This window comes from Neocloeon triangulifer, unplaced genomic scaffold (genome assembly GCF_031216515.1).
Source record: "Neocloeon triangulifer isolate White Clay Creek 2 clone unplaced genomic scaffold, ASM3121651v1 ptg000008l, whole genome shotgun sequence".
Taxonomy (NCBI): domain Eukaryota; kingdom Metazoa; phylum Arthropoda; class Insecta; order Ephemeroptera; family Baetidae; genus Neocloeon; species Neocloeon triangulifer.
Genome location: NW_026775550.1, coordinates 1570005 through 1581320, shown reverse-complemented (window position 1 = coordinate 1581320; position 11316 = coordinate 1570005). Strand labels below are relative to the sequence as shown.

At 38.8% G+C, this 11316-nt stretch overlaps 4 protein-coding genes across 5 annotated transcripts; 3 read left to right on the top strand and 1 right to left on the bottom strand.

Annotated features, from left to right (window-relative positions):
- Positions 1–283: 283 nt before the first annotated feature.
- On the top strand, positions 284–1970 carry LOC132194641 (putative zinc finger protein 840). The gene is made up of 4 exons (XM_059616056.1): positions 284–423; positions 484–725; positions 837–962; positions 1025–1970. The coding sequence occupies exons 2-4, from the start codon at positions 488–490 to the stop codon at positions 1621–1623; spliced, it is 963 nt and encodes a 320-aa protein (XP_059472039.1). The 5' UTR covers positions 284–423; positions 484–487; the 3' UTR covers positions 1624–1970.
- A 672-nt stretch (positions 1971–2642) lies between these two features.
- LOC132194980 (DNA damage-binding protein 1) lies at positions 2643–7194 on the top strand. Its single transcript, XM_059616629.1, has 17 exons — positions 2643–2865; positions 2921–3069; positions 3129–3391; positions 3460–3598; positions 3655–3804; positions 3860–4013; positions 4077–4298; positions 4355–4517; positions 4571–4732; positions 4787–4912; positions 4964–5127; positions 5181–5311; positions 5367–6317; positions 6369–6478; positions 6537–6706; positions 6763–6989; positions 7045–7194. The coding sequence occupies exons 1-17, from the start codon at positions 2802–2804 to the stop codon at positions 7129–7131; spliced, it is 3432 nt and encodes a 1143-aa protein (XP_059472612.1). The 5' UTR covers positions 2643–2801; the 3' UTR covers positions 7132–7194.
- On the bottom strand, positions 7142–9218 carry LOC132194982 (ADP-ribosylation factor-like protein 16). Its single transcript, XM_059616633.1, has 2 exons — positions 7464–9218; positions 7142–7411 (listed from the first exon to the last, which is right to left on the bottom strand). Exons 1-2 carry the CDS (start codon positions 7782–7784, stop codon positions 7199–7201), a joined length of 534 nt encoding a protein of 177 aa, XP_059472616.1. The 5' UTR covers positions 7785–9218; the 3' UTR covers positions 7142–7198.
- LOC132194981 (aftiphilin) lies at positions 8000–11243 on the top strand. 2 transcript variants are annotated; one of them, XM_059616631.1, is made up of 8 exons: positions 8000–8156; positions 8360–8522; positions 8616–9808; positions 9866–10015; positions 10080–10283; positions 10346–10465; positions 10521–10581; positions 10911–11243. In XM_059616631.1, exons 2-8 carry the CDS (start codon positions 8384–8386, stop codon positions 11015–11017), a joined length of 1974 nt encoding a protein of 657 aa, XP_059472614.1. In that variant the 5' UTR covers positions 8000–8156; positions 8360–8383; the 3' UTR covers positions 11018–11243. The 2 variants fall into 2 exon arrangements, with proteins under 2 accessions (XP_059472614.1, XP_059472613.1); XM_059616630.1 differs by having other exon boundaries at positions 10518–10581.
- Positions 11244–11316: the final 73 nt, after the last annotated feature.

Here is an 11316-nt window from a genome sequence, read left to right as displayed (position 1 = left end):
CTTTTCTCAATTTTTCCAAAGTTAATTTAATCATTTGAAATCATTTTTTTTTTTTTACAAAATGCACTTGTAATATATTTGATTTGTTCATTTTTTTTCATAGAAAATAAAGGACGACAGTAAAAGGCAAGAGGATTGTGTTGGTATTATCTAATATTTATAAATAATTAATTTTATTTTTGAAAAAACTGCAACTGGGAACACAAAAGTGCAAGGCAAGGCATCACGCGTGCGGCGCGCGCGTACATTTCAAATCAAACATTTGCCGCCCTTCGCCATTCATGAACAGCCGGCCGATGAAATCACAAACATGAACTTAGATTTTACTTTAATTTTAACCACTTTTCTTTTCTAATTGTTACTGATCATAACTTTCATGAAACTTCTGAATCGCTGCAGGTATTTGTGACTCCAATTAATACGGTAATATTATTTTTTAATCCCACTGCATCAAGCATCAAAGTCATGATAATTTTTTTGCAGTGTTATGTCAACAAACTATTTTATGTCTGAGTCTGACAACAACAGAGAATCAAGAAGTGGAATTGATTCTGATTCTACCTGCGAAAGTGACTTCAGCTTGGACGAAGTTGTAACAATTAAAGTTGAGATCGACCCTTACGACTTGCACCAAGTTGAAAGCAACACATCATATCATGATCATGACAGTTCTCCGTTAAAAGGACAAGGACCAAACTCACATTATTCAGACTTGACTATCCCAGGTAAACTTTTTATTATTCTACAGCTAATTAGTATGTTATTTTATAACTGAAATCGTTCTATATTTTATAGCCATTATTAATATTAATTTTGCTGTGAAATTATTTTTTTAGATGTGTTATCTACAGAAATGGAAATGCTCAGAAACCTGGTTTGTACGACTTGTGGGAGATTATTTGATTCAAGTTATGAATTGTATCAGCATAAACTAGAGTGTCAAGTGAAAACAAAAGTTCCAGGTATTTTGACTTTTCAAGCAATTATATTACAATACATAAATGTAATTTTAAAAAATCTGCAGGTGTTGTTGACCCCATCAAGTGTTCAAGCAGACCCACTAGATCTTGTGCTGCAAAAATTAAAATGTGTGAAGACAGCCAATTGAAAAAACAATCTCCCCGTGATCATGTCAAAGTTCAGAAGAAATCCATGAAGCGTTCTCATGATAAAGATGTAAGTTCAAAAGGAAAGAAACCTAGAGGGAAGTTAAAGGTTGAAGAAGAAGAAGATGATGAGATAAGCCTTTTAGAAAATACTCCCAAAGAGAAATTTTTTGTGTCATCTTATGCAGCTGAACCCAAGCAGTGGCAAAAAGGGAAGGTAATTGCTCATTACGAATGCCCAAAGTGCTTAAAACGCTTTGTTGGATTCTCGAAGTTGAAAAGACATTTAAGAGCACATCGCAATGAGGAATCAAAGAAGTTTACTTGCAATGTCTGCGGTAGTGCCTTCACCTTGAACTATAATCTGACTGCCCATATGAAGAGGTATCACACACAAGGAGATGCGCCACAAAAATGCCAAACACAATATAATGACTTTATTTGCAATGAGTGCAACCTAGGTTTTAAAGTGAAGAGTAGACTCGAGCATCATATGACACGCCTACATTCCTGCTGATTTACCAATTTTAATTACATACATAAATGCATTTTTGAACTTACGTCTTTTGACGTCAACACAGATGACTGATTAATTAAAAAATTTTAAACGATTTTAAATTCAATTAATGATTTCTATAAACATTTTTCAGTGAAATAAATTTGGTAAAATTATTACATAGTAAAATTGTCCTCTAATTTTAATTACATTTTCGTAGCATGAATTTTATTGTTAAGCAGCAGAAGATACTATCTACATATAATATTCTGCCTTAATGATTTGCCTCCAGCTCTCCGTATTTCCTGATGTGCAAACATGAATGTTCTTTCTTCGTCTATTTTGGGTGTTTATGTACATAAGTTATCTGTAAAAATTAAAAAAATAAAATTCATTAATTCCGTAGTAAACATAAAAAACTAGATCATACCACAAATATTAAGGAGTAAGTTCATCCAGTTTTTCTCTGCCTTCCAATAAAAGCTGTTTCTGCGCTTCCAGTTCCTTCGATTTCTGCTGGGGCCGGATTACACTGAAGTACCTCTCAGCCCGCAGGCCGATCAGGTAAATTCCATACACTGTGATTCCCACGCAGGAAACGACGAACCCCTTGTGGAAAAGGTCGAGGAACGCACTGGCCTTTGGCTTGCGATACATTTAATTATTATGTAATTACGACAGGCTTTTAAATATTTTTGAAAGAAATGTGTTTTCTTGCTTGGTTTGTTTTGGTTTGCTCAAAAGTGACTCAATGCTGACAACTCCTGAAATCAAATAAATGCATTTGATTTAATTTAAATGGCAGTAACTTCTATTAGTTTCATTAATTTTAGTAAAATTTAAATGAAAAATTGCAGTTTATCATTCACTTAGGCATTAAATTCAAAATTAGATAAAGAAATTAAGGCCTAAAATTTCTGCAAAGGTTGGTATGAAACAACTTTTCACTCGTAAGTACATCGCGCCTAAAAATTGAGGCAAAAACAAAAGCAGCACACTTTGCGCAAATTCATCGGCCATGTTTTTTATCCCCCCCTCCCTCGCCCTGCGCCGGCGTAATCGGCGTATTTTGTGGAGTTTTGGACAACAATCTCGATCCATGCCGCTTTCCAGCGGCTTTTTCGACGAACTTTTTCCTCTGCCTCAAAGAATTAAATAATTAATTCATTGGAATCTGAGACGTTCACAAAGAAAGAGAAATGTCCACCCACCAGTACGTGGTCACAGCTCACAAACCGACGGCGGTGACGGCCTGTGTTACAGGTAATGAAAATCGTCTCGTTCACTCATCAAAACAATATTGACGCAATTTTTGTAGGAAATTTTACCTCTCCAACGGATCTGAATCTGATCCTTGCTAAAAACAACAGGCTTGAGTTTTATGTTGTGACTCCAGAAGGGCTGAGGGCGCTGAAAGAAATATGCATCTACGGCAAAGTTTGTGTCATGAAGTTCTTCCGACCAAAGGTCTGACACCAAAACATTGAATTGGGCTGTATTTATTTTAAAGTTTGCTTGGTCTACAGAACGAGAAAAAAGACCTTCTTTTCATCCTGACTGCCAGGTACAATGCCATGATCTTGGAGGCAATTGGAGAGGGTGACAATTTAGAGATTAAAACTAAAGCACACGGAAATGTCGCTGACAAAATAGGAAAGCCTTCGGAGACGGGCATCCTGGCCATCATTGATCCAGAGGCCAGAGCCATCGGATTGAGGCTGTACGACGGTCTTTTCAAAATTATTCCACTTGAGAGAGATTGTGTTGAGCTAAAAGCGACCAGCATTAGGTAAAGTATCGATTAAATATTAAAAAAAAAAAAAAAAAACAATCGGACTTCATTTTCTGGTTTACTAGGATGGAGGAAATTCAAATCCGTGACATGGAGTTTTTACATGGCTGTCCTTTGCCAACTGTTATACTTATCCACGAGGACCACAATGGCAGGCACATCAAGACCCACGAAATTTCGTTAAAGGATAAAGAATTTGTCAAGGTTTGAATATCAAATTTTCAAAGTTAAAATTGCAATATAATTTAATAAATATTTAGACTCCATGGAAGCAGGACAATATAGACTCAGACGCATCTCTTATCATCCCAGTTCCTGAGCCTTGTGGTGGTGCCATCATTGTTGGTCAGGAGACAATCCTCTACCACGATGGCTCAAAATACATTGCAGTCACCCCTCCAGTTATAAAGGTAAACAAATTGTTAAAAAAGCTTACATCCTTTTAAATAAAATTGGAATTTTTAGCAAAGCACAATGAGCTGCTACGCCAGAGTTGATGCCGATGGCGGAAGATATCTCTTGGGTGACATGTCTGGCAAGCTGATGCTGCTTCTCCTTGAAAAGGAGGAAAAAATGGATGGAGCGGTTGTTGTGAAGGACCTAAAAATTGAGGTCTTGGGTTAGTTCTTCTTATGAAACCATATTTTAGTATTATTAATAAATATAATCAATGGTACTGCAGGTGAGATTTCTATTCCCGAGTGTATCACGTATTTGGATAACGGAGTTGTCTTCGTTGGATCACGACTTGGCGATTCACAGCTGATAAAGCTCAACACCAAGCCAGTCACTAAAAACTCGTATCTCTCTGTCATGGAAACTTTTACCAATCTTGCTCCAATCACTGACATGGTTGTTGTTGATCTGGAAAAGCAGGGCCAGGGTCAACTCGTAACTTGCTCAGGTAAAAATGAGAGTAAATTCATTTGACCGGATTTAATGCTATTATTTTCTATGAAGGTGCATTCAAAGAGGGATCTCTGAGAATTATTAGAAATGGCATTGGCATACAAGAGCTTGCGTCCATTGACCTCCACGGTATCAAGGGCATGTGGCCTCTCAAGATGGGACTATCAAAAGAATTTGACAATACCCTAGTTCTCTCATTCGTACAACAGACCAGGTTAGTTTGTATACTGATTTGGTCGGAAGTGGAAAGAAACATTTAAATTTTAGGGTGCTGTCATTGAACGGAGATGAAGTGTCTGAGACGGAAATTGCTGGATTCCAGTCTGACTGCCAAACTTTCTTTTGTGGAAATGTCTCCCACAATCAAGTTCTCCAAATTACCTCCCACTCTGCTAGGCTTGTTGCTACGGACACAAAGGAACTCATCTAGTAAGTGTCTCTTTGTTTCTTAGACAGAAAAAATTAATAATCGGAAATTTTTAGCCAATGGAAACCACCCACTGAGAAAAATATCAGCGTTGTAGCAAGTAACAAAGTTCAGATTTTGTGTGCAACTGGAAACGACCTGTACTATTTAGAGATAGGGGATAAAATTATTGACCAGAAAGCGTAAGGCGTTTGCATAGTCAATATTTAAGCTTTTAACTTTTGATATTATAGTCATACCGTTTTGGTGAACGAAGTGGCTTGCCTGGACATTTCCCTGCTTGAGCCAGGGACAGAAAGAGCTTCAATTGCTGCTGTTGGTCTCTGGTCCGACATCTCCGCCAGAGTTCTTAAGCTTCCTTCACTTGAGGAACTGAACAAAGAGTTTTTGGGGGGAGGTAACATTCGCTTAAAATTTATTATCATTATTTTTCACTTGGAAAATTTTCAGAAATCATCCCACGCTCCATCCTGGTTGCATGCTTTGATGGCATCAACTACTTGCTGTGTGCTCTAGGTGATGGTTCAATGTACTATTTTATTCTGAACAAAGAAACTGGTGTCATGACCGACAAGAAAAGGGTATTTTTTTTCTTAACATTTTTTTCAACTGAGTATAAATGCTCCTTTAATTCAGGTCACCCTTGGTACTCAACCAACAGTGCTGCGCACTTTTGGTTCGAATGCCAGCAGCACCAACGTCTTTGCCTGTTCGGACAGACCCACGGTCATCTATAGCTCCAATCACAAGCTGGTGTTCTCAAATGTAAACTTGAAGGAGGTCAACCACATGTGCTCTTTGCATGCTGAAGCTTACCCGGCCAGTTTAGCCCTTTGTACCGATAGCACCATGACCTTTGGCACCATCGATGAAATCCAAAAACTGCACATCCGAACCGTTCCTTTGGGAGAGTCGCCTCGCCGCATCGCCTATCAAGAATCTTCACAGACCTTTGGAGTTGTGACAATGAGACTGGACGTAATGCGTGCTAATGGCCTCCAGATTGCTCGAAGCAGTGCTAGCACGATGGCGGTCAACACCAGTAGCTCAGCAGCGGCCGTTTTCAAAGGCGGAGTAGCGTCGATGCCTGCCCTTGACATTGGACAAGAGACGGAGGTGCACAACCTGCTTGTGGTTGATCAGCACACATTTGAAGTCCATCATTGTCACCAGCTAATGCCTTCAGAGTATGCCATCAGTCTTGTTTCGGCACGCTTGGGTGACGACCCGAGGACGTACTACATTGTGGGCACTGCCCTGGTCAATCCGGAAGAGAGCGAGCCAAAGGCAGGACGGATTGTGGTGTTTTTGTTTGAAGATGGAAAACTGACGCAGGTGTCCGAGAAGGAGATCAAAGGCGCCTGCTATTCTCTCATAGAGTTCAATGGTAAACTGCTGGCGGCCATCAACAGCACGGTTCGATTGTTTGAGTGGACCAACGAGAGAGAGTTGAGACTGGAGTGCAGTCACTTCAATAACATAATTGCACTCTTCCTGAAAGCCAAAGGCGACTTCATTCTGGTTGGCGATTTGATGAGATCCATGACTCTTCTTCAATACAAAACAATGGAGGGAAATTTTGAGGAGGTAATTAGGAAACTTTTAATTGTAACAAGCCCTATTAAAATTTGACTCTAGATTGCCCGAGACTTCCACCCCAACTGGATGACTGCTGTAGAAATCATCGATGATGATACCTTTTTGGGCGGTGAAAATTCCTTCAATTTGTTTGTTTGCCAGAAAGATAGGTTTGTTTTGTTTAACTCATATTTTATTGCTGGAAATAATACAATAAATTCTCTGCAGTGCTGCCACAGCTGATGAAGATCGGCAGCAAATGATAGAATGCGGACTGTTCCACGTCGGTGACATGGTCAATGTTTTCCGACATGGTTCTCTAACAATGCAGCATGTCTTTGAAACCTCTGTCCCAACCCATGGATGCATCCTCTATGGCACAGTAAATGGTTCAATTGGTAAGAGGCTTTAAATGATCGATTTGAAAATTACTAACTGAGTGACATTATTACAGGTCTCGTAACTCAGGTGCCTCAGGAGTTCTACGAATTCCTCTCTGCACTTCAGTCACGCTTGGTCACTGCTATTAAGTCTGTTGGAAAAATTGACCACTCATTCTGGCGCAGCTTTAATAATGAGGTCAAGATGGAACCCAGTGAAAACTTTATTGATGGAGATTTGATCGAAAGCTTCTTAGACTTGCCGAGAGAAACAATGCAAAAAGTTTGCACTGGTCTCCAGGTATGGCATGCCTTTTTTACATGTTCAGGGGAAATAATTAAAGATTTTTTTCCAGAGAGATGCAACTGGAAGTGGTACGAAGCAAGATGTCACGGTCGATGAATTGGTGAAGATTGTGGAGGATTTAACTCGTATTCACTAAATTGCGTCTATAATTTTTTATTTTAAGTCTTACAGTGTGTAAAAATAAATCATAGTAAACGTATTTTTCAAGCAGATTTATTTGCATTGCTTTTAGCCTTTTTCTTTCCCCGAAGCCACTCGATGATTTCTTCTGCGCCTTCTCCTGTCATCGCACTTGCTTCCAGTACAGTAATTTCTCGTCCTAGTTCCTTCTTCAGCCTGGCCATTTGAAGCATTAACAAAGCCTCATTCCGCATTTGTCTGTAGGACACGTCCATCTTAGTGAGCACAAGTAAAATCTAAAAAATATCTATTTAGCTAGCAAACAATTTAAGTATTTTTAATTATAACCCTAGCTCTTTTCAGAAGAGGATCAGCTAAAATTCCATACAACATTGTCCCTGCTGCAGCAATCTGGCACAGGTTACTGGTGTCCACAACATACATTATTTCTGATGTGCCGTTGAAATAATTTTTCCAAATTGGAGCCATTGAGCCGCCAACTTCTCTGACCGTTATTTCAGTGTAGGGTTCGTCGTTGAGTTTGATTTTTGCCAGATTGATTCCCACTGTGGGAGTTGGGTTCGACGTAATGTCAATTATTTCTTGATTTTGCAGTCGCTTCAATAACAAAGTTTTTCCACTTCCTTGGGGCCCCAAGCATAAACACATTTTTTCCTGATCTGTGATTAAAAATATCAAAAATACAACTTGTATTTGTGCCAAAAAAATTGGATAAAATTAATAAAATCCCAGAAGGAGAAAAAGAGATATTTTGCTGCAAATAGAAATTCCTTAAATAAAACGAGGTCTCGTTTCAGCTCACCAGTGGAAAGTTAAACAAATTTTAATTGTATTAAATAGGAAATGTTGTCATAGCTACGCAGCAGTCGCACGTGTGCGCGATTTCTTGCCGCCAAACGACCCAGAATGCAGATTCCAGGAAAAAACCAATATGGCGACCTGCGCATACCAGCTGCAGTCATAATAATGACGAGGTCACTTGATTTTTGCATAATTCACCTGGATATCTCTTAAATTATGGTAATTACTAGCCCTAGATTGGGAACCAGTACTTTTTAAAGATATGGCCCCTTTCAAGGGATTCCCTAAATCCATCGTTTTGGAAAATTCCACTCTGAAATTGCTCGTTTTGTAATTATTGTGCACCATAAAGTGGGTGGTGTCCTTTGTAATCCGTATTGACACTTTTTATCACGTACTGACGATATCATCACATTTTTCAGCTTTAAATTGCCATCTGGGAAAAGATGTCGAATTTAATTCCTCCGATTCTATCGACAACACCACCACCTCTGCCCGACATTCCTGACGACGACGATGACTTTGGTGACTTTGCAGTTGCGGACGATCCTTTCCATACGGACTGCGAGGTCTCCGAGCCAGTGGGTATGTAATTTTGCAGAATTCCTTCAAGTGCCAGCAATGCACGTACATAAAATACACAAAAATATTATTAAATTATATAATTTTTCACATTAGGTGGAGAGGGGATTCCGTGGAGTGACGAGAGTTTGAAGAAAAGCACGGACAGAACGAGCCAAGATTCGGTCCTCTCAGCAAATTCTGACTCTGGTCTGTGCAGTGACAGCTCGCCACTTCCCATCATTGAGAATAATTGTGATCACCAAGCCCTAAACTGTGATGTGCCTTCGAGTGAAATAATTCCGCAAGCACAATGTGATTTGCCAAAGACAAGTACAAACGGTGAAATTGAAATTGCCTCGTCCAGCGACATTGTCAATTCAAAGGATGGTGACTTGGGCATCCAATTAGATGACCTGGCAGTTGCTTGTGAACATCAAGATGTGGAAGAGAAATGTGAAATTAGCAACAATTTACAAGAGCCAATTTTTATCGAAAACTCTGGTGCGAGCCAATTTCCTGAGGTGAACAGTTTAGAATCAAACTTTGAGACGCAAACTTTAAAAGACCCAGTAACGATAGCTGAGAGTGAAAACAAATTTGCCATAGATTGGGACAGTATCAATGAAGAACCTGTAAACAAACATGTCAAAGAGGTCTCTAAAGAGATTTATAATTTTGAACCCAAACTTCCAAGTCCTGAGCACAATGACTTAAAAAATGAAGAGGATAGACTTTCGGATGAAAATATTGAATTTTCGACCCAGCCAAGTACTGCTTGTGTAGATTTTAAAAATGAGAAAGATTGGCCCAAGAGAAATGGAATTTGTGCAGATGATGAGGTTGTTTCAAACCAGGACGATTTTGAAAAACTGGAAGTCAATTGTACTCTTTCTTCCGAGGCTGAAAGCAATCAGGTTCCTTTGGTAGATAATTGGGACGGTCTTAAAACAGAAGTTGAAAATGTAACTGAACAACCGCCGTCAATTCAAGACGACATAGAATTTGATTTGTCCACCAAAGACGAAGAAACGACTGAAAGCTTTGGCTCACTAGATGAGAGGCCGCAGAGCCAAAACAGTGACGGATTCAGAATTTTTGAGAGTGCTAAACAATTATCATCAGACATTAACGATTCCGCCACGGCCAGCAATGCCCAGGATGACGAAGACTTTGGAAACTTTGCTGGTTTTGAAGATTCAACAGACTTCAAAGCATTTCAATCGGAGGCTGATTCAGATTTTGTAGCATTTAAAGAATTTTCCTCGACGACAGCAGCCGACGATAACTGGGTCATGCTCGAAGAAAATGTAAATAATAATTTTAATAACTATCAAATTTTTCATGCAATGCGTGATTTATTTCAGACCAACAATCTCCCGACTGCTATTGAAGAAGACGATTTTGGAGATTTTGAAGAGGCAGATGACCAATTTGAGTTTTCTAACCCTGTTGATGATGTGCTCGACGAAGATACAAAGTCGGAGTCAATTGATTTTTATAGTCAACCTGCTAAGGTATTATTTTGATTTAACCTAAAAAAAATTGATTTTTATTAATATGAAATAAATTTATTTGCAGATTAAAGAAATAGTTGAAAGTATTTTTGACAGCGAGACTCAACTTGATTTGCCGCAAGCTCTAAGCCCGCTCAGTACACACCTGAAACACTTATGGCCCGAAATCCAAGACGTCCAAAATACTCCTGCCCTAGAGTTTCTGTGGAACAACTCAAAGAGCCACGACCAGATGCTTTCTTCTCTTGGAATTGATACTAGAAATATTGTATGTATTTTTTACTTTTCCTTCCTTTGCAGAATCCCTTATTTTATTTTGTTCATTTGTAGCTGTTCGGACACCAATGGAATAGCTCCATGCCCAGATTTGCCGCTAATTTGGGGCACAATCCTTTAGAACCTACAAAAGCCACAGATTCCCTGTTAGCAGCTAACTCTGTTGTTCAAGAGGTAAATCTGAATTGAAAATTGCAATACGGTGAATATTTATGTTGAAAAATAGCAGGATAGTGTACCCGCGGCACAATTTGACTGGAACGGCAGTGGTCTAGTGAATCCCTTAGATTGTAAGTTTGAGCGATGCATTTTTATTAGTTTTTATTTTATCTGGTTTCATATTTGGAATTCTGTTCTTGGTCTTATTTGCTTTTGAAAATAATAATATTAATGCACAAAGACGCACTAACTTTTAACAATTTGTGGTTTATTGGTATTTTCACTTTATTTACGTGGTTCAAGCTTGTTGGTACTTTGCTAACTTTCTGCTGCCTTTTTCTCCTCTTCAGCAAATCTGCTGCTTAATATAGATCTCCTGTGGGATCAGCCTAGTAAGTCGCTTGTTCACAAAATAGAGACCAGCATTAATGACGTTGCCTAACCATTTTGTCTTTTGCAGGCAAAGGCAAGTCTGAAAAGAAATCATTGAGTGCAGCTGCCCAGAAGGTCCTCTCAAGCTTACCAGATCTCTCCTACATGAGAGCCTCAAACTTGCCTCACTCGTAAGTTTGTCAGGTTGTCTAAAAAATTGCTGATTTCAATTCGAGTGAGGCTAAACAAACACTGAAAGCACCCATGTTCATAATACTTGTCTCTCGTGAATGCCTTCTGTGCATCAACCTGAATTATACATTCCATTGCTAATTAATTATTGTCGTCAAGTGTAATTGTGATTGAGTGGCAAAGTACTTCTTATTTATCAATAAATGATATTATATGTTAAATTTTAAAAGAGATTGGTGTTTCCTGAGAAAACTACAAAAGTTGATATAATTGATAATGAGAAAACTCAAGGAAAAATGCTA

Excerpts from the sequence above, each read along its gene's own strand:
- LOC132194981 (XM_059616630.1), top strand. The coding sequence starts at position 8,384 with ATGTCGAATTTAATTCCTCCGATTCTATCGACAACACCACCACCTCTG. Across the intron at positions 10,016-10,079 it reads TTTATAGTCAACCTGCTAAG|ATTAAAGAAATAGTTGAAAG; the intron begins GTATTATTTTGA and ends ATTTATTTGCAG. Across the intron at positions 10,582-10,910 it reads TCTAGTGAATCCCTTAGATT|GCAAAGGCAAGTCTGAAAAG; the intron begins GTAAGTTTGAGC and ends TGTCTTTTGCAG.
- LOC132194982 (XM_059616633.1), bottom strand. The coding sequence starts at position 7,784 with ATGTGTTTATGCTTGGGGCCCCAAGGAAGTGGAAAAACTTTGTTATTG. Across the intron at positions 7,412-7,463 it reads CTCTTCTGAAAAGAGCTAGG|ATTTTACTTGTGCTCACTAA; the intron begins GTTATAATTAAA and ends GATATTTTTTAG.
- LOC132194980 (XM_059616629.1), top strand. The coding sequence starts at position 2,802 with ATGTCCACCCACCAGTACGTGGTCACAGCTCACAAACCGACGGCGGTG. Across the intron at positions 3,392-3,459 it reads CTAAAAGCGACCAGCATTAG|GATGGAGGAAATTCAAATCC; the intron begins GTAAAGTATCGA and ends CTGGTTTACTAG. Across the intron at positions 3,805-3,859 it reads TCACCCCTCCAGTTATAAAG|CAAAGCACAATGAGCTGCTA; the intron begins GTAAACAAATTG and ends TGGAATTTTTAG.
- LOC132194641 (XM_059616056.1), top strand. The coding sequence starts at position 488 with ATGTCAACAAACTATTTTATGTCTGAGTCTGACAACAACAGAGAATCA. Across the intron at positions 726-836 it reads TTCAGACTTGACTATCCCAG|ATGTGTTATCTACAGAAATG; the intron begins GTAAACTTTTTA and ends TTATTTTTTTAG. Across the intron at positions 963-1,024 it reads AGTGAAAACAAAAGTTCCAG|GTGTTGTTGACCCCATCAAG; the intron begins GTATTTTGACTT and ends AAAAATCTGCAG.